At 38.4% G+C, this 22,748-nt stretch overlaps 1 protein-coding gene across 1 annotated transcript; it reads right to left on the bottom strand.

Moving 5' to 3' along the window:
* Positions 1-315: 315 nt before the first annotated feature.
* On the bottom strand, positions 316-22,388 carry dqx1 (DEAQ box RNA-dependent ATPase 1). Its single transcript, XM_088071062.1, has 12 exons — positions 22,072-22,388; positions 17,234-17,624; positions 13,181-13,374; positions 11,114-11,567; positions 9,758-10,063; positions 9,351-9,450; positions 7,275-7,433; positions 6,045-6,236; positions 4,647-4,772; positions 3,535-3,725; positions 3,037-3,227; positions 316-1,691 (listed from the first exon to the last, which is right to left on the bottom strand). Exons 2-12 carry the CDS (start codon positions 17,573-17,575, stop codon positions 1,484-1,486), a joined length of 2,463 nt encoding a protein of 820 aa, XP_087927188.1. The 5' UTR covers positions 17,576-17,624; positions 22,072-22,388; the 3' UTR covers positions 316-1,483.
* Between the last annotated feature and the right edge of the window lie 360 nt (positions 22,389-22,748).

Here is a 22,748-nt window from a genome sequence, read left to right as displayed (position 1 = left end):
TCATAAGAAAGTCATGCTATAGTATATCGTACGAAACAGAAAAAAAAAGACAGTCTGGTGTGTCAGGCGAAATGGCATCAAAAAGTCATAGTGTAGTACATCTTCTAAACAACATGAGAAATTGCATGTTGTCCAAAACAACCAAACACCAAAATTTAAGTTCAGCCTTGAGTATTCGTGGACTATTGTGCCAAATCTGAAGAACTTCAGTTAAGGTTTACTGCAGACATCACATTCACGGGAACAGGACAGATATCCAAAGAACCCGAAAACATAACGTACCGGTGCAGAGGCTTAAAAATCACTCAGCTGAAATGTCGCAAACATGAAAAACCACACTTTATTTGAAGTATTGAAGCACGGCTTTGACAGACAAACCCTATTAAATAGGACCATAAGAATCCACAAAGACTTTTATATTATTGACTCAAAGTCTGAGAGAAGAAGGCAGAATCTAAGCAGGAAATCCAGGACACATCATACAAACAGTATCAAAAAGTTGAAAATAGAAGCTCTGTGTGTCACTGCTGCAGCATCAGGTAACAGTGAGCCCTGAGATGGGCGTCTGCATAGAGGTGAAAGGTCAACCACTACCAGTCTCTGCTCACTGCAGTAGTGCATATTGCTTTTAGCTGAAATCTCATCACCGAACACTCAGAGTATTTCATCTACTTCACTTTTTCCAAATTGTGTTGTGCTACAGTTTAAATCAGATGTTTGTGTGCGGCCGTGCACACAAAACACTACAAGAAGCAAGTTATAGGAGACTTTTTTTTTTGTAGTATTACAGAAATAGAAATGCAAAAATCCCTCAATAACCCTTTAAAACCTGGAGCAACACCACTTTTCTTGTGCTGCTTTCAGATTCCTTTCATAAGATTTTAACCTTTGAACCCCAAGCAAATTGGTGCCATTTCTTTCAAAAGGTTGGGGAAAATGCAACCAGCAACTTGCTAAGAAATATTCTGCGAATTGCAAGAAATTAGAAGATTTTTTTTTTTTTTTTAAGTGAAAAGCTATTTAAAAAATCTATTTATAAGGATCATAATCACATATTTAAAATGATGTTATAAAATTATTATAATATTGAAGTGCTTCTTCCTGGTCATTTCTTCTTTGTTGCTCATTGTCTCCTTCCCATGTTTTTGAAAGATATCAAACCAATTTGCTTGGATTTCAAAGGGTTGATTAAAAAAACAAATTAGATACAATTTTTAAATTAAGTCAATACATAGCAAAAGGAGAAAATGAAGAGGTCTGAATATTTTCCAAAGCCACTGCATACTGTAGAAGTTATATTAATACATTACTGTACATTAGTGTTTTCCAGTAAAAGTCAGTTTGAAATCACACATCAAAATGATTTAACCTCCAATGAGATTTCAGACTAACTCATACAAAGTACCAGATCTCAGATCAAAGGATAAAGTGACAGCCGTGTGTTTAGTGTCCTCCCCTGAGATGCTCCATCTCTTCCTCTGTCTCACTGGACAACACAGAGCTCAGTGCTGGACTGATTGAGAGAGTCCTCTGTCCCGTCTGCGTCTCTGTGAGTCCTGCTGTGCTCGTCCGACACTCCGTCCTGCTCGTATGACGAAGGCCCCAGACTCTGCCTCAGCTCCATGAGCAGCTCTTTGCCATCACTCGATGGCAGGTTTCCCAGGTAGTACTGAGGGGACAACTCCACCAGCCTGCAGCAGAGACAGGAACAAGACAAAGGATTATACAGGCATATATATATATATATATATATATATATATATATATATATATATATATATATATATATATATATATATCAGAGGGGATTAGCTTAGCTTAGTGCGGTGATACTCAACGTAAAGCTCATGGGCCAAATCTGGCCCCCACAGAGTACCCCCAAACATTTTATAATTAACAGTAAAAATAAAGTGATCCACAATGGGAATTGTTTTACTTTTAGTATATATAAGATGAGTGCATAAAACAACATCAAAATAGAGCTTGTTTATAAGAAACCTGCTAAAAAACTAGAAATGTCCTCCTAAAAGTGTCCTAAAATTTAAGGTATGTCCTAAAATCCTAGATGCCTGCTAAAATCCTAGAAATATCCTCTTAATAACACCCTAAATTCCTAGGAACGTGATCAAATTGTAGAAATGTGCTAAAATCCTAGAACCATGCTAAAAAACAAGAAATGTCCTAAAATCCTAGAAATGTCCTAACGTCCTAGAAAAATGCTAAAATCCAAGAAATCTGCTAAAAATCAAGGAATGTCCTGAAATTCCAGAAATGTCCTTAAATTCCGGAAATGTGCTAAAATCCTGGAGATAAGCTACAATCCTTGAAACATCCTAAAATCCTTGTAATGTGCTACAATCCTAGAACCATGGTAAAAAAATAGAAAAAGTCCTACAATCCTAGAAATATGCTAAAATCTGAGAAATATCCTTAAATCCACAAAATGCGCTAAAAATGCTAGAAATGTCCTACAAACATGTTAAAATCCAAGAAATGCCCTTAAATCCTACATATATCCTTAAGTCCGACACACATCCCAAAATCTGAAAACATGTCCTTAAATCCTAGAGACAATCCTTGATCCTTTAATCCTTGAAATGTGTTAAAATCTTAGAAATGTCCTAAAATCCTAGAAATGTGCTAAGATCCTAGAAACTTGCTAGAATCATAGAAATGTGCGAATTCCTAGAAAGGTACCCAAATCGCAAAAACATGCTAAAAAGCAAGAAATGTGCTAAAATCCTCGAAATTTCCTTAACTTCTAGAAATGTGCTACAATCTTTGAAATGTGCTAAAATTCTAGAAATGAATTAAAACCCTAGAAATGTGCTAAAATCCTAGAAACGTGTGGGGCTGCTGCAGCTGGCCCCTGGCCTCCTGTCATGTTGTATGGCAGGCTGAGTAATCCTGGTTTTAGCACACAGACTGGAATCTGGAGGAAACAGCTAGCTTGGCTCTGTTACAAGCTGCTGACTCTACACAGTAAAATCCAACAGACAGTAACTTGCACATTAATGATCTCATGGTGCGACTTACATCTGAGGGTGGACTTCAGAAGCGATGCGGATGCAGTTATCGCAGGAGATGGTGAATTCATGGTACAGGACCCAGCTGGGGGGGTTGGGGCACGGCTGCCGACACAGGTAGGACGAGAAGCGATGCAGGTGGGCCACGTGACGATGAGTTAGCAGGAGGTAGTTACCTGAGCCGTCCACATCATGAGCCACCTGAAGAGGATGGCAACATTTATCATCAAGAAACAGAGTTCTCTTTATGTGTTGCTTCTAGTTTTGAAGCAAATGAGTAACATGGTAAAAAAAGCTATGGAAGGTTTAATATGGGGAGTAGGACTGGACCACTGGATTTTAATATGAGGTTCTACATTTAAAAAAAGACAAGAATTACATATTCATCATAGTACATTCAATAAATTAAATAAATAAGGTGTATTCAGACACACTTATATAGCATAAATATAAGAGAGGAGACGGGTTACATTTGTGTCAGTGAGCTTGAAGAAAACAGGCTGTTTACTTTGAGGAAGAAGCCTGAGATGAGGGCACGCTTGATGTTGGTGCAGTTGTCTTGGCAACCAAAAGCAGGGGGAGAAACAGGAAGCTCTATCCGCTGCATCACCTCCAGCAACTCCGCCCTGATCACCACAGCCAATCGCAAGGCGGCGTGACTGAGGAAGTTTGTTGTGCACCACGCCTCATCCTGATTATCTGCAAACACCACACACACACCATTCAATATCTCAGAAACGTATATATGTTAGATATTAATGAAACCCTTAACAAATTGATAAGATTTCTTTTCATGGAAAGAAGTCAATGAGCAACTTGGTATGAATTGTTCTACCAACTGAAAGAAATTATGAGATAAAGATTTTTGTTTTTTAAAAGCTAGGGAAAAAATTTATTTCTAATTATTATAATAACACATTTAAAATTATGTTGCAGGATTATTATAACATTTAAGCACTTATTTAACTTTCTCTTCATTTTTTTGTTTGTCTTGTTTTGTGTTTTTTTGTTCTTTTTACTTGTGTTGCTTTCAGACACCCTTCACAAGTTTTTAACCTTTGAATCCCGAACAAATTGTGCAATTTCTTTCAAAAACTATGAGAAACTAATTAGGAAATGTTCCACAAATTACAAGAAATTAGTAGAATAAGAAAAAGAAGGAAAAAAGTTATTTTAAAAAAGGTTATTCATAAAGATCATGTTTACATATTTAAAATTATGCTACAAAATTATTATAATATTTTAAGTGCTTCTTCCAGGTAATTTTTTTTACTTGCCTTTTTCTTATTATTATTTTTAAACAAGTTTGCAGCTAATTTTCTTTGTACTTTTTACTAATTTCTTGCTAATTTTTGGGTCATTTCATCTTTCCTTGATCATTGCCATGTCTTTAAGAGAAATCAAACCATTTTGCTCAGGTTTCAAAGGGCTAAAACACTGTATTCCCTCTTGTGTTGCTAATGCTTGAACACTTTCCACAGTTCTATTATACAGTGAACCATTAGTGGGAGCATCTAATATTATGTGTCCAGTGATAATGTATAATCCAGTTGTTCTGAGATCAGTGGGAATCCTGTAACTAACAAAGTACTGATGTAATGCAGACTGAATTGTACGTACGCTCTATGAAGGTGTTATAGATATTAATGAGAGTCATGTGGTCTCCCTCTGCGTGCATCAGAGGTCTCCAGTGTGTGATTGCTGCCTCCTCCCTGCTGGGTTCTGCTGCCACAAAGCATGACGGAGCTGAAACAAGACAAAGATCACATCAAAGTTTCATTTTACAATAAACAATTACATACAAAAATGTGTTAAAGGGACAGTTTGGATTGGAACAGCTTCAGTTCCCCATTTATACTCTTGTCAAAACCACCAGACTCCATAGAGAAAAACAGTCATTTAAGCTCACTGAACACAGGAGCCACTAGTCCACCACTGCTTCAGTCAGTAAGCTTGATTTTGTCGTTGTGTGACTTTGGTCAATGAACTAACCCTTTTACGCGACAAAGTCACAAAATAACACAAACTAAGTGACTGAATGAGGCGGCTGTGGACCAGAGACTCCTTTGGTTTGTGATGCTAAATTACTGTTTTTGTCAAAGGAGTCTGGCTTTGGAGAAAGTCATATCACAGTTTCATTTTCCAGATGAAAATCATTAACATTAAGGTGAGGCAGTGAAAATACTCTCAGTATTAGTAATATTATTAATATTGTTTTGTTGCTGACCCCACAACAGCAGTAACTGAAATGAAATCTATTGTATGTAATATACTGACTATGGATAAGAACCCCATAAAACCCCACTACAAAAAATGTGTACAGAGTGTTTGGCACATTTTATCACTTTTCATTCTTAATTTTTTCGCTAATTTTGCCTGTGTTCATGCTTATGATATACATTTTAGCGAGACTGTGTATTTTTATTTAATTTAGGAATTTCCAGCTCAGCTCCTACAATAAGCCTAAAATACACTGTGGAAACTAAATTCAAAGCATAACAACATGCTGTGTATTTATATGTATTATATATATTTCTGGGTGTCATTCTGGGCTTTTGACAAATTCCAACCAAAAATACATGCTATTTACACTAGGTGCACTGTCACAATCAATTTTGCTGCAAATCCCTGACATATCCTAGGCTGTTAAACTACTATATTGAAAATAATTCATTTTTTGTGTTTTTTTTTATAGTGGCATCATGACAAAACCATGGTATTTAAAGGGTTACAATTCTGAAAATTAATGAAAATTTGACATTTCTGATTATGACTGATGTTGGTTAAAAAAAAATAACTCAATGAAAGTAGTAAATAATATTGACGTAAAATATTTTTTAAAGCTTGATTTTGAAAAGTGCATTTTGAGATACGAGTGTGTAATATAATAGCAGGCCCTAAGGATTACAGTAAACATTGATTAATAAAGATTGTCACACATTCTTTACACAGATATGGTGTTTGATTGTGTTATGGGGCATCATATCTTTGTGGATGTCAATGTCAATGTTATATTACCTGTGAGCATGGCAGCGATGGTGAGCAGCTCGTCAACACAGTCGTACTCGCAGGCAGCGATCAGGGCTTTAGCCAGCGGCGGCTCGAGTGGCAGCTCTGACATAATGATGCCCACTTCTGACAGGTTACCATCATCATCCAGCGCTGCCAGGTAGTCCAGGTCCTCCAGGGCCTGCATTAGAGCCTCGGGGGCTGGGAATGACGGAGACATGGAAGAAAGATGAATATGGAGAAGGAAAAGGGGAGGAGGCAATGATCTTAGGCTTGGAAGTGCAGACGAAACGCCAACTGCAAGGCAGCAGAGATATCCCTCTAATGTCAATGAACTGCAGTAGACAGAGCATAACCGCTCACCAAATGTTACACTTCAATTCTTAACCCTCTGATACCTGGGCTGACTTTACTTCTCTTTCAGTCGCCTGTCACATGTATTTAACCCTTTAAAAATTGAGAAAATTGGCTTGACTTCTTTTAAAAACAAGGGAAGAAGGCAGTGATCAACTTAAGAATCAATACAAAGAATATTAGCAATACATTTGTAAAAAGTACAAGAAAATTACCTGAAAATTGAAAAAAGAAGAAAGGAAAAACAAAGTTAAAAAATAAAAACAAACAAACGTAAACTTTCAACTGGTAATTATTATAATTATCTACCATTTTACAGCTGCAACAGGAGTGACGGAGTAGACTTCAACAGAGCCAATGATATAAGAACTAGTTTAACTAATCTGGTTGTGATTAGCCAATGAGCCCAATCTCAAAATGTGCACACTCTCATGTGCACCCGTAATCGGTGTATATTGCATACAGTAGCTGGCGGTCGGTGCGTTCCTGGTTTGCAGAAACAGACGGTGCATGCACTCCACAGCTCAGCATTATGCTGTACAGAGGCATGTATTTCCATCTCTGCATTTCACCCTTTCAGTCAGTCTTTAAACACGAAGAACAGAATGACTCAGGTTTTTTTGTATCCTTATGCATGAAAATGCTGCTGTTGGTTCTAATCCTTTATATGTCTAGTTGCCTGAACTTCACATTTCTTCAGACACAAGCAGGAATGAACAAAAGGCACTTTTAGTTCCTTAAGATCTCTCAACAGGCATATCACATGGAATCTCTCATTACCTTCAACTGATGGGTTAAGAGGGTTCAAGTTTATCAGTGCTTTTAAGTAACTCTGTCATTTTCTGTGATGCATCAGAGAAAATTCTCAGTAAGTGATAGATGTACCTGGTCTGTCCAGGAACTTGCACTGTCCCATGTCTGCAATATCGAGCCTTTTGAGCAACAGCACCAGGTGGCTGAGGTTTTCTTCCATCACTCCAGGACAATGAGCCTCCTCCATCCCATCCTCATACAGACACTGAGGGTACAGACGGAGACACAGCCCTGAGGAGCAACAACAACACATGTAGTAAACAGTCATAATACAGTTAATTACTGTAGTTGAACAATTAGATTTTTTGCCATGTAATCCGTCTTTTATCACCACTTATCATTTTGTTTCAGTAATGTTATTAATAACAAAAACTGATAAATCTCATTTAGTAGCTGACTGTAAAATGGGTATAAGCTGATGTTATGGCCACAGTCACCACCCTCTCCTCATGTTAACCCTTTCATGTAGCTCTGTTTATGCTAATTGCTAATTACAAAGTGTGGTCCCCTGTGCTGGACTGGCTTCTCCTCCGAAGGCGTCGGCTTTCCTCGGGGTGAAGATCATGATTGGAGCTGTATTCTATCTGGCGTCTTAATCCAAGGGTGCAGCACAGACCCACGTCTCTACATATGCCTGGTAACCCTTCGTCCCCCCCAGGGTGCTTTTCGCTACTTTGTTATGTGATATTGTTAAGAAGTACATTTGCAGCTCAGACCCACGACTCTACGTATGCCTGGAGACCCTCCATCCCCTCAGTGTGCTTTTTGCTACTGTGTTATGTGATATTGTTAAGAAGTACATTTGCACTTGTTCTAAATTGTTGTGAGACACTGCTGTAGCTGTTTTAGGGACTGGGCTGGGCATTAGATTCTAAAAACTGCCTACACTCATGCAGCATAATTTCTTTGTTAGAAACACTCTGTGCAGGTGTTTTTTTTGTCTTCACCAAAAATAAGTACAAAGCTAAAATCTGAAGTAGTTAGAAGGCATGCACTGATGTCTGCCACAGTAGGGGACAACACACAAGAGTGCATGGATGCTCAGCTTGCTTTGCTCGGGGGCCATTTTTGCAATCTGTAATTTCAGGACATCCTAGGTTTTTCGTATGTTTATAAGATTTCAGGAAATTTCAAGGATTTGGGGACTTTTCTAGGACTTAAGTATGTTTTAAGGATTTTAGGATGTTTCTAATATTTTAGGACACTTCTTGGATTTTACAACATTTCTAGGATTTCAGAACATTTTAAGGATTTTGGGACTTTTCTAGGATTTTAGGAAATTTCTAGAATTTTAGGACATTTCTAGGATTTTGGGACATTTCTGGGATTTTAGGACATTTCTAGGTTTTTCGCATGTTTCTAGGATTTTTATTACATTTTTAGTATTTCAGGACATGTCTAGGACTTTACGACATTTCCAGGATTTTAGGACATTTCTAGGACTTACAAGCAAGTAAGTCCGCCTTTGGAACATTTCTATGATATATAGATATATAGAATACATTTTTATATATATATATTTCTTTGATTTCAGGACATTTCAAAGATTTTGGGACTTTTCTAGGATTTTAGGAAATTTCTAGAATTTTAGGACATTTCTAAAATTTTAGGACATTTCTAGAATTTCAGGACATTTCTAGGATTTCAGGACATTTCTATGAGTTTTTAGGACATTTCCAGGATTTTAGGATATTTCTAGGATTTTAAGACATTTCGAGGATTTTACCTAATTTCTAAGATTTTAGGATTTAGATTTAGTCTGCCTTTGGAACATTTTTACGATATAGTAAAATTTTGGGGATTTTAGGACATTTATTTGATTTCAGGACATTTGGGGCTTAGATAGGACCTCTTTTGAGGGGTGCCGGGATACTCCACTAGTACTTGTTTATCAAAAAAGCGCTAGTTAATGCTGTTTTATGTTCTTTGGCACCTGATGTACACAAATAGTATAAAAACTATTCCCTGTGTGAACCACTTTTTTTGACTGTGAATAAGAAAATGGTTGGGGGGGGCAGATTTGGCCCACTGGCCCTGGGTTGAGTATCACTGCAATAGGGGCTTTTAATGAAATGTTAGCATTTAGGAAATATCTGCAATGCACGACATCATCTCATAACACAATAGCAGCCATGACCTTTGACCTACCTGGCAGGTGGCTGTTCACCCTTTGAGCTCTCATGTCGGCCTGGTGTTTGCTGATCGTCCTCACCACCTGAGAATTAGCTCGTATTTGTGGATTGTAAACCTGTGGCAGAATATGGGCATAAATGTCAGAAATGTAATGTTCATTTTTTTTGACAGCCTGAGTATGCTGATTTTGTTTTCATCATAAAACTTGTTGTCCCCTGTAATAATATACAGTTAAAATGTTTGATTTTATGCATGCACTTTGCACAGTCTCAAGTTTATATTAAATCTATACAGCCAAACATCAGAGATATTGAATCCAACAGAAACATGAGGGACAGGGATGGGCGGGATTATATGGTTTTTACAATCTGTTACTAAATGATGACTTCTTGTCCTGATTAAATTACAGAGAACAAACTCACAGTTTTGAGTTGAAGGCCTGTGTCTATGACATAGCGAATAGCAGGCAGGGAGAAGGAGGCTTCTGCCAGGGTGTCAGACAGGATGACCTTCCTTTTGACCCCCGGCCCTCCAGCTCCCAGCACTGAGCCATCCACAGCCTCGGAGCTGTCATTCTGCCTCAGTGCGGAAGCCTCAGGGTTTGAGTCGTAGACCCGCTGGGCCAGCCCCCCCAGTCCAGCATGGAGCGGGAGGATCCTGAGAGGACCGAGCTGAGGACTCAGAGCTACACACTCCCTCTCCAGCAGGGTCACACACTCCTCCGTCTCCTGCACAGAAAGGAGCCTCAGTTTGAATCCACTCTGATGCAACATCTGACACAAGGCAACTCTGTCAAATGTCTGTCTGTGCTTTTGTTTGTCGTGTCAGTACACTGTCAGTGTGTGTGTCTCACCGTGGATTACCCAGAACAGATCAGTATCATCAGGGAGGATTTTGACTTACAAATCTAGCCTCAGCTCACACGGCACACACGACAGGCTCAAAGTAAATGAAATGAGGACTGACAGCGAGCAGGGAGAGTGAGGTGTGGTGATGTTGACAGAAAGGGAGTTCAACATGCAGGAGAGAGTTTGATATTCAGTAGATCAATATGTACAGAGAGCACATGACCACTACATAGTGTCTGCATGTTGTATATGTAGACTGTGTGTTTAAGTGTGTGTGTGTGTGTGTGTGTGTGTGTGTGTGTGTGTGTGAGAGAGAGAGAGGGAGAGCGAGAGAAAGAGAGAAAGAGAGAGAGAGACACCTGTAACCGAGACTTCTCAGGCTGAGGTGTCCTTGATTCACTCCTCTACAAGACAAAGGTGGTGAAACTCTACAGCACACCCTGCAGTGAATATTGGTTTAACCAGTTGCCCTTTTGTTAAAAATACAAAAAGACTTGAACTTGATACAGTTTCTACGGCTAAACGAGCAGATCTACAGTATCTTTTTTTTCAGTTGTACTCATTAAATCAATCCTGCATTACTGACTTTTTTCATTTAGCACATAGAAATGTTGCTATCTTTTCATTCATTTGTAAGAGTCTACCACTCCTTCACAGGATTCGACATGCATACCGCTGCACAGGGGATTTAAAGGAAATGATGCATACGCAGTGAATGATGTGGAGGACAAGAGCTGGTGCCTACACATATTTGACATAATGCAAAAGACAACAGCTAGAGGCAGACAGAGCTACATCAGTGCAGGCCTTTGTACTTCTTTCTAGCCCTTTCTAGCATGCTTTAATGTAAATGATGAAGACGGAAGTGGCCTTGTTTTATCCTCCCAGAGTTTTGGATTACTTTAAGGTATTTGATGATGAGAGCTGTACCTGAGGACTGGCCAGAAACACCATCACATCTCCTTCCTCCCCCCTCCTGTGGAGATCCAGCACCATGTGACAGGCAGCAGCTGCCTGGTCCTTCCCTGGAGAGAGCTCCCGGTATAACGTCTCCACCCTGCTCAACTCCACAGCCTTCCTGTCCCCCTCTACCCCACCCCCCTCCTCCTGGTCTCTGCTAGGGGGGTCAGTGAGCACGCTGTCCAAGGAGAGGTGAGGGACTGATGGTCCCAAGAAGGTGGAAAGGCGAGGTGCCAGCGTTGGGTGAGTGAGCAGAACCACCCTGAAGTTGTCTGGCCTCTGCCGGCAGACGTCACACAGCAGTCCCAGCAGCACGTCGGTGGGCACCGTACGCTCCTGGAGTTCGTCCAAAACCACAACGCCATACTGATGCAGCAGAGGGTCTGACATCATTTCCTCTAACAGAAGAGTATCACTGACAAACCTGAGGGGATGGAAAGAAAGGCATGAGGAAAGAGCCTGTATACTTTAAATCAGGGATACTCAGCTTACTTTGCCAATTTTGCAATGACAGGAGGCCAGGGGCCAGTCACAGCAGTCTCATACATGTTTCTGAAATTTAGGACATTTCTAGTACTTTAGGACATTTCGAGGATTTAAGTACCTTTCCAGGATTTAGGTTGTTTCAAGGACTTAAGCACATTTCTAAGATTTTAATTCATTTCTAGGACTTCGGATTTTCAGAGGATTTTAGGATGCCTGTAGGATTTTAGAACATCTCTAGGATTATAGCACATTTCTAGGATTCTGGGACATTTCCAGGATTTAAGGACATTTCTAAGATTTTAGGATGAATCTGAGATTTTAGGAAAATTCAAGAATTTTAGCATATTTTTAGGATTTATGGATGCTTCTAGGATTTTAGGACATTTCCCAGATTTTAACATGTTTCCTGGATTTTAGGATGTTTTAGGATTTTAGGACTACTACATTATTTCTAGTATTTCAGGACATTTGTAGCGTTTTAGGACATTAGGGTCTTAGCAAGGACCTCTGTCTGGGAGTGTGTGGGATCTTCCTCTGGCACTTTTTTTGATAAACAAGCTCTATTTTGATGCTGTTTTATGTACTCTGGTACCTTTGCTATACTAAAAGTACAAAAACAGTTCCCAGTGTGAATCAATTTACTCCAAATCAGAAAATGGTTGGGGGGCCACCCAGCACCCTGGCCGCAAGTTGAGTATCACTTCTTTAAACAACTAAAGATGTTAAAGTAGTCAAAGTGAGTCAAACCTCATAGAAAGCATTATTATCTGTCACAGGCTCTGTCAAAGCATCCTTTGACACATAACTGAGAGATGAATGACATGCTCTAAACAGCTGAAAACTAAGACCTTTTATTGATGCACACTTATTTATATAATAATTCGAGAGTCCTGGAAAGGACACAGGGATCCATTTTCAGTGTAAAACTTTTACTGCCACCTTAGAAAGCGAGCTGCAGGGAATAGAGGACAAAGAATGAAGGTGTGGCTCTAAGCAAAAGAAAGACCATGCAATGATTTGATACAAAAGTAGTGAAATCCAATGAAGCCATCTACATTACCTCTGATACAGTTCAGCATTGTGCATGTAAAATAAAGCAGTGAATGATTTACAGGTTACAGTTTGGTAGAGCACATTTTCATATTAGTGCAGGGAACTCTGTCTTGGCTTGTGACCTGTTTATGGTAGAGTTTTCAAAGCTTATCAATCATAATCTTTTGATTAACACTTTGTTTCAGAGGGCGCACTGGGCAGAATTTTGTAAAATAATACCTGAGAAAAGTTGGGTTTTTTTTTTAAAGCATGCTCAGAAATACACTTATTTGCTTTCTTTCTTTGTTTTTGTTATCACATTTGTGAAATAAATCCTTGTCTTGAACATTCAAATCTTGGGATAGCTCCATCACTGCTCCTGTAAATGACTCAAGGGAAAAAATAGATTTCCATTTTGTTGGCGGGAGCCGTAACAGTGAAACTGAGAATTAGAGACATGACCCATATCAGACGTAATAAGACGTCATTTTCTAACGTGTAGTATCCATGCATCCTAACCTGAGCAAGGTGTCAGGTGTGCAGCTGTCGTCATGAGACACCCTGTAGCCCACCTCCAGACCCAGACTGAGGTCCATCTCATCAGCCACACGGAGGGCCAGGCTCGACGCTGTCACCGAATAGGGTTGGGAACAACACACCAGGCCCTGAGAAAATTCATAGGACAAAGCATACTCCACACACCACTGTGGCACCTGCAGGGACAACAGGAGGAGGGAGAGAAGAAGGACAGAGGTCAACAAGACAAGGAAGACGTAATGTAATACTTGGAACATGAGTGATTACACAACTACATTTTTCAGAAGCACACACACACACACTTTAAAAATAACCAAACAGTTGGTTTATCACGGTCTGTTTTTCTTCACATGGCTGACAAGCCCATACATACATTCTATGAACCTATTTCAGTAATGTGCAATGCATTAGAATGTTTTATTTATGGTAATTCACTTAAATAAGCATGGGAATTTTTTTATTTAATTATTTCATCTGCTCCTTGTGTGAGGCAATATGCATGGGACCACAAAAGGTACCACAGTACATCTTCACCCATGTATTGATCTCTCTGACGTACTGCTGATTACTGCTTGTTTCTGTCTGTCGCTTTGTGTTTGGTCCAGGAGCTGTAATCTGAACTGCCCTTCTGCGATAAATGAAGTTGTCTAAATCTGAATCTAAAAAATAAGTTCCATTTGTGGAACACAGAATACTTGAACGCTTTACTGGCATCTTGAAGTACAGCACCAAGTCCAAGTCAAGTCAATTTTATTTATAAAGCCCATTATCACAAATCACAGTTTGCCTCTGAGGACTCTACAGCATACAGCATCCCTCTGTCCTTAGACCCTCATATCAACTAAGAGAAAAAAACCCGTATAACGACCACATCATTTTGTGAGCAGAGCAGCAGGAGCGGCTCGGCTGTAGCTTGACTCGGAGACTTAGCTATGTTATTCATATGATGCACACCTTACAGTAAAATAGACACTGAAAATGATCTGTTGATCATCATATTGACATCATATCAGAGTGGTCTTTTTTGACAACTGCTGGGGGCAACCTTACAGGTGTTTTTATATGGATTTTTTATTGTCTTTTATGCTATTTTGTTGATTGGTGAGAGCTTGTGGCTGCAAGACAAATTTCCATGAAATTATAAATAAAGTATCATCTTATCTTAAGACTTGTCCAAAGTTAGAACTAAACACAAGGTACAGTTGAGGCTGATGGGAATGTCATTTTTTAGGTAAACTAAAAAAATTGGACCTGATGATGAATAAATGTGTACCAAATTTCATGGCAAATAGCTAAAAGTAAATCCTGGACAGAGCCATTCGACCAGGAGGAGAGCAGAGGAGGCGAGGCTTGTGCTTTCTGCTGAATAAGAATCATGGTGTGACAGTGGGAATGTGAGGCGCTGTCCTGTTCCTGCTGTGGATCATACAACATTCAGAGACAGCTGCACTGTGGCGCTGCCCGTGCTTGGATGGAGCAGCCACGCAGCCCTCTTGTTGAAGTTTGGATGTGCGGACAGTTTAATCATTCCACAATCAGAAACCATGGATCACCAGAACCAAAAACAATGGACTATGATAAAGCAGCAGCCAACGATGTAAGGAGACACACAAAAGGACAAAATTACAGAGGACATCTGCTCACATTTCAATAGAATTCTACCATATATACTGTATATATATATATATATATATATATATATATATATATATGACAAATAAGGGACTGATTGCTTGATTGACTGACTGACACAAAGCAACATAAGCAGGTTTCCATTACGGATCAACAATCACAGGATGACTGCATTTCCACTGAGTGATTTTCTGTGACTTCTCCTCTGGTGATAACATTCCAAAAAGCATGGTGATGGATGTTCAAAACATTAGCAGCTTTATTTCTATTGCAGCCATCGCACTAGCCGTCATTATTTCCAATCCAAGGCCACAAAGACATGTTATAGAGCCATAATGGAAAGGCAAGCCCCTCATACGTGGAAGCGGCCACCTATGAGGGATTTCTGGGAGGTGATAGTCCACAATTTCACAGAGGAATTGTGGATTCAAAAGTTCCTGATGATCCGCTCAATTTTTGAAGAGTTAAGTGATGCAATAACACCTCTTGTAGCTGCTGCATCATGAGGGAGCCAGTTCCTACTGACAGGCACATAGCTATAGCATCATGTGACTTAGAAAAGACAAAAAAGTGTTTCCATTGCAGTTTTGCCAAATAAGGCTTTTCCAAATCCCCTGAAATCCCAACCAATGCAAGCGTAAAAACTTTTTTGTGATAAATGAGTTTTTATTTTAAACTAACATGTTTCCAAATTCAATTTAAGCAATTTGAGGGTTAATGGAAACCTGCCTATAGGCAATCATTTGGAGTTGTGTTTGTGTCCACCGGATGAATGTTAGTTCCATATTATTCTGTATTTCTGGCTCTGCTTTGGTTTCCATCAACTTTTAAGGAAAATATCATAATACAAAGGTTGAAAAGAGTGCTCAGTCTAAACCAAAACGCCAAAAGTATCAGCTAAAATGAGCTCTAACACTGTGCGGGTACCTTTAAATCCAACATCTTGTAGCTAAAATACTGAGAGAAAAAAAACCTTTCATTGAAGATATGGCAATAAATTCAGTTCTTCCTCAAAACTGATCCATAATCTTAAAAACATCTTCAAGACTGGATCCACCACCATCAGCCATTTGTTCCTTGCTTTTATGCACTTGGCTAACAGGTGTGCACATGATCCAATAATACAAGAGCAAGCAACTGAAGTGCCATCCATGGAACAAATAAACAGGGCGCTACACCGGACCTTGAATAAATATTTAATCAAAGCCTGCATCAGATCTCATGATGAGGACATTGAAAACACAACAAGCACCAAACGAATTTGGCAAGGGAGAAGATCACTTTGTGGAGCTAACAAGGATTCAAATTGTTTTAGAATTTGCATCATGTCTGCGTCTGCTGTTAATGAATGTGTTTTGGCTTTCTTTCTATTTCTTTTTATTTGCAGTGCTTTTCGGTTGTTGTATTTGTTTTGGATTTTCATGTGCTTTTTAAATGTTTCTGAAGCTGCAGCACGTTTCTCCTGGTGGAATAGTTATGTTGCCATTTGCCCATGTCGACCACCATCTAAATCTGAACAACATTTTGAACAAGATATTAGTTATTCTTATTCAACTCTAAGTGACAGAAAATAGAGCAGAAATGACTGACATTACATGTGCAACAGTGAGAAGTGCAAAGGTCAAAGTGACAGTGTCCTAACAACAGCTGTAATGATCACAGGTGTAACCACAATGATAAAGATGCAGAAGATAAAAAGACAAAAGGAGAGAGTGTTTCCTTTCTCCTGAAAGACACGTGGAAGTATAGCATGAAGTGTGCATATAGAGAAGAAGGTGGTGGAAAGAAGAGCCCAGTGTGTTTCTTGATGAAATGAGAGTTCGGGTTACAGAAGACAGTGTAACTCTACTTAAGTGGTTTAACACTGTCATTCATTAGCCTGAGGGAAGCTGAGCCAAGGAGCACGTCACATGATAACCGGGCCGTCACACAAAACCAAAAATTTGCTTGAAAGAAATAGCCTGATGAGGTCCATGCCAATATAGTCAAAGAGAACTTCAAGTGGAGATAGATGTGATGTGAATAAGATACTACTGTATTTTGAATCAGTACTGACATCAGTATTTGGCACTTTTTACCAGCCCCTCTCAAACAGTATTATGGAAATGTTTAAATGGTATCAAAGACATGGCTGAGTATTACTCTTTATCATCACATCATCTTTTCTTTCCCGTGTATGTAACTTCAGCATCACAGTAAAAGTAACTAACTTTAAAAATGTAGTGTCCAGGCTGCCTTACATTTTTCAAATGAGTGAATTTGAGAATTTAAATGAAAACAAATACTTTATTTTTGCACTGTCTTAATTAGACTATAAAAAGTTGATGTTTAGAGTTTGACCTGAATGAATCCAGGTGATCAGATCCACTACATGTCGTTATTGTCCCTGTTGGTGTCTGTTACCTGGGTGCTTTTCCCAGCTCCGTTGGGTGCACTGAGCAGCACCATGTTGTGGCTCTCAAGGTGCTCCAACAGACTCTGCCTTAACCTCCAGATGGGAAACTGGCGCCGCTCCTCCAGCAGGGCGTAGTATCGTGAAGAAAAGGGCAAACCATCATATGGGTTCACTTCCAGGTCTCCCAGTCCCTCCTCCTCTCCTGAACCTTGTCCTCCGTCCCCTTCATCGTCTAAATCCCCAGACAGGAAGGAGGACATGGACAGGGAGTCCAGGGCAGCCAAGGGCCCCACCTGGGGCCCTGGGGAGAGGGAGGTGGCGGAGGGCTTTGCTGGTGGTGATGACATCATCAGCAGGGGGTTGGGTGAGGGTCTGGTCCACAGAGAGGCCTGAGATTACCTGCAGACACGAAGACAATAATGAGAGATCACATGAAGCAAAGGAAGGAGTCAGGACGTGTGACTTGAATAGGACTGTGTATTAACCCTCTGAAACCTGACGCGGCATCACTTTCCTTGTGCTGCTCTCACACGTGTTTCACAACTATTGCATTCCTCACAAAAGTTCTTTTAATTAATTCGATTTCTTTCAAAAACATGGGGAAGAAGGAAATGACCAACTTAGCAATAATTGGTTAACAAATTAACAGAAATTAGTAGATTTAGATTTTTTTTTTTAATGTAGGGAAAAATATTAAGGAAAAAAAAGAAAAACTAGGGAAAAAATAAAAAAGGGTACAAATGTTTATAATTATCATAGTTACATATTTAAAATTATATTACAGAATTAATATATAATTAATATATAATTCTATAATAATATTTTTAAGAACTTTTTTCTGTGTCCTGTTGGTTGTTTTTTTTCTTGGGTTTCATTTCATTTTCATTTTAAAGGTACTTTTAAAGGTAATTTTCGTGGATTTTTTATGAATTTCTTGCAAATTTTGGAGTAATTTCTGCTTTGGTTACTTATTGCCTTTTAATCTCTCATCTATGCTCCTCTGGAATACTGGTCCACACGTGACTCGCTCCAGTGATTACTTAGTTCTTCAGGTTCCCCATGCTCAAACTAATCTTTGACTGCTTTCTGTATTAGTGCAGCAGAATCATGAAATCTGTTACAAAGTGACCTAAATCTGGGCATTTTAGATCCTTACTTAATGATCGTCCACCGTCAACATGTAATTGTTTTAGGAACTATATTTATTCATTAATTTATTATTATTATCCTTTTGAATATGTTTTGGTGCTTGTTCTATTGTTTTTAAATGGATTGTGTGTGTACTGTCGATGAAATGCTATGTATACTCGGCACCACTGAAAATGAAGGTCTCCTTTAATGGCTTCTGAGTTTAAATAAAAGTGAATAAAGTAAGCTGTATAAAGTAAGTAAATAAATAAATAAATTTACATGATGGCTTGAGTCTAAAACAGGGAAAACGTACTGAGAAACTTAGTAATAAATGGTTCACAAATTAAAAGAGATTAACAGTTTTAGAAAAAAAATTAAAAGCTAGGGAAATATATTCTAAAAAAAAGAAAAAGCTTGGGAAAGACCATTTATAAATGACAAAACAAAAATAAAACAAAATTATTATAATTCTTAAGAACTTACTCTAGGTCATTCCCTGTTGTTATCATGTTTTATTGAATTGAATTGTATTTTATTACTAATTTTCAGGTTATTCTTGTACTTTTTACTAATTTCTTGCTAATTTCTGGGTCATTTCTTCATTCATTCCTCATTACCTTCTTCCCATGTTTTTGAAAAAAAAAATCAAGCCTATATGCTCAGGTTTCAAAAGGTGAAACAAATGTTTTTACTTAATGTTCCTGCTTAAAATGATTACAAAGCCTTTGATTGTGAAGTCATTCGACAACAGCTGAGAGGAGGGAAAAGCAACGTTACGCCGCTTGTATTTCAGGTACTACAAGCATGAATGCAAAGTAGGGACCACACTACTTCCTGTCTCTGCTAACTATTTTTTTCTATTCCTTCAAACAGGCCCTTCACTGAACCTGCAGCATGTCTGGTATTTAACTGTGGAATGTCTGTCTCCACCCAGATGCCACATGCCACAGAGTGTGTGTGTGTTGGACAGCTGCTACAGACAGGATTCGGGGAAGAGGACGCCCTGCAGGCACCTGACTGCTTTGCTCGCTGATCCATTTTTGGGGAAGACAGAGAGGCAGATGAAAGCAGAAGTATGTTTCAAAACTAGGTCCAGTCTTCTACTGCATTGGTTGCCCATCAACCAGGGGTGTGAAATATGGGCAGTCTTTGGGGCATGATTTTTATATCAGCATATTGACATATTTTTGTAAAACAGCTAGTATATTTCCTTTGATGAAATAAGCAGAAGTGACTGTGTTTTTGGCTAGTTCCTAAAAACAAAGGTACTTCATCACATTACTGTAAGACACACATTCTCATTGATTTTTGATATGGGTCAACCAATATTTATTTTTCAACGCTGATACTGATACCGATTATTAGTACTTAATGAGACCGATAACTGATATTTGGAAGCAATATGCATTTACAATAAAAATATGTCAAAATCTAGAATTTGGAACATAGTAAACTCTAAACAATACTAAACAGAAAATTATTTTTAAATGCCTACAGCAAATGTTTAATGCAAACTAAAACTTTTGTCATATACAGCAAGTTCCAAGCAACGTTTTTTATGAATTAGTTCAGTGAAAAATTTTAAGAAAATATGAACAAATTAAAATAGTTCCCTGAGGTTTAACAAAGTAAAAGTTCCTCCCATGCTGACACTTTCTTTGCATGTATTGCAGACTGCCTTCCCTGCTGTTGGATGAGTGTAGTATGCACACTTTTTCATGAATTCATTTTATCAGAAATCATTTTAAAAAAGCCTATACAGATAATTGGCAAAATGCCATATATCAGCTCTGATAATCAGCCAGTCCGATAATCTATTGATCCCTAATTTTTAACACTCTCCACGATAGCCTATAGATGCAGAAATGCTAAAGGGACAGATACAATTTTATAAATTGAGAATGCACCAATCCGATATCAGTATTTGTGTGATTTTGGCCAAAATCACTGGATGGGAAAAAAAATAAAGGTACAACCTGATATGATCCATTAGAACAAAACTGTCATGTAAATGCTTTACCATTAGAGATCTGAGCAAATTGGCTTGATTTAAAAGGTAATAAGCAACCAAAGGAGAAATTACTCCACAATTTGCAAGAAATTTATAAAAAGTACAAGAAAATTACCGGAAATTGGTTACAAAATAAAAAAAATAAAGTCAATAAAACAACAAAAAAAGGCAAACTTAGAAAAAGTGCTTAAAAATATATTCATTCTGTAACATAATTTTAAATATGAAATTATGACAATTATAGAGTTTTCCCTAGCTACTTCCCTAGATACTTTTCTCTAGTTTTTTTTTCCTTAACATTTTCCTCTAGCTTTTAAAAAAAAAATCAAAATCTACTAATTTCTTCAAATCTGTGGAACATTTCCTACCAAGTTTTTATTATAAATGCATATTGGTTCCAAATATCGGTAATTGGTCTCATTGACTCGGTATCAGTATTGGCCCAGAAAAAACTATTTTGGTTGACCCCTAATTCTTTACTCATCTTATTCGCACATTTCTCAATTAAAATTCAAGTTTTTTAAGAAGTTTTAATCAGCAAAGTATAATATGGGGATGTGTAAAATCAAAAATCCAGGTATCATAGATTTTTTGCTTTTTTAGACCTAAATACTATTTTGTATGACTGAAATGTGCCAGTAGCACTGATTATCATAAACTGTAAAGAATGTCTGGTCAGATTTTTAACATAAATTATATAATCTTTCATCTGAAATCTGGTCATTTGAAATCTATATTTTGCAAATTGTTATTATACATTAATTATTGATGCTTGAGTTTAAACCACATTTGCAAACAGGTTTTTAGGGAGAAGCATGGATATATTTTTCAAAGCAAGGGACTACAAAAGAATTTATTTGATAGCTGTAAGAAAACCTGGGTGTAATGGCACTAGCATTGTATGCTGGAGGCTGAAAGCATTGAAGCATGCAGTATTAAGTTGCATAGACAGATCACAACTGGGTAACAACAATAACAGATTAAACAGCAAACTAACAACAGCAGCTTCTTTGACAGCCCTGCAGGTTGCTCTCTCTTCATGTACACACACAAACAAAAAACAATAACGTGCATAATCTGCAATGTGACGTTAATTCCACTACAGAAATAGACTTGAGAGAGACTTGATGACCACTAAAATAAAGTGGGAAAATAAACTGATATATTGGTATCGGTTATCAGTTATCAGCCAAATTAGCTGATATATCGGCATACCGAGTATCAGAAAATTCCAATAATGTGCATCCTTGATATTAAGTGATGGAGATTATCTAATAGAAACCACCCATGGGTGGAGCCACAGTTTGTTTGTTTATACATTACTATGGACAAACAAAAGGATGCTGTGAAAGCCAATAGCTGTCTGTTTGTTTATCTCACAGCGCTTTCTTGTTAAAGGCACAGTGTATCATTACTACCAGAGCAAATACTAACACATAAAAGCTTATGGGCCAGAATAGTCCGGACTAATGTTGGACACTTGTCTTTTTTAGAGAGGAGGAAACATTAGCTCGCCGATTCCCTTTTCTTTCATCACAACAGACAGGTACTCTGTGTATGTCTTATCTGTGAGTGCCATTTAAATTCTGCCAGGAGCGACGTGTCAGCTGACAGTCACACAGCCGTGAACACAACAACGCTGAAACACACAAAAACTACACGGTGACGCTGCAATTATAACGTGTCATTGTAACCGTGTCTTACCTGAGAGACATCTCGACAGACAGGTGTACAAAGCCAGCAGAAACCCCCAGTCCGCCTTCGCTCTCTGTTGTTGTGTCACTCTCTGTCTGCGTCCACCGTGACTCACAAACCGCCTTCACATACCGGACACCGGCTCGGTACAAACCAGGAGAGGCGAAAAATGAGCGACAGTCGTTTACAGTTTCTCTGTGTGAATCCTCACCGGCTCTGGTTATTTCCCGAGAGCTGCCAATGATGATAAGAGACGAAGGTGTAGCCTGGTTGCTCTAACTAGCATCCGCCATGTTTGGCTGTCAAACCTCGTGTTGCGTTCATGGCGCCTGGGAAAACCGGAAAATGGTTTTGGGATTCATGGTCAATGGATGCTCTGTTTTCTTTTTTTACATCAAAGATATATTGCACATATTATTTAATATTTAAATTTAAAGATTGCTCTCAATGATCCATTGAGGCCAAATAAAGATTGAATGAATTTATTTATTTTGAATGTATTACATAACACAGATATTTGTTTGTACTGGAACAAACTGACTAAAAATACCCTTAAAAATAAAACAATTACAGTGTATTTAATGTATGACAAAGTAAAGGATTGACATTATTATCAGCTTATTACTATACATGCATGTTTGACGTGGTCGTGCACAAGCATCAACTAGTCATGACAACCAACAATT

The sequence above is a fragment of the Plectropomus leopardus genome, chromosome 20, assembly GCF_026936395.1.
Source record: "Plectropomus leopardus strain MGB_pleo_1.0 chromosome 20, ASM2693639v1, whole genome shotgun sequence".
Classification (NCBI taxonomy): Eukaryota; Metazoa; Chordata; class Actinopteri; order Perciformes; family Serranidae; genus Plectropomus; species Plectropomus leopardus.
Note: the sequence above shows the minus strand (reverse complement) of the source record. Positions and strands in the feature narration are given on the sequence as shown.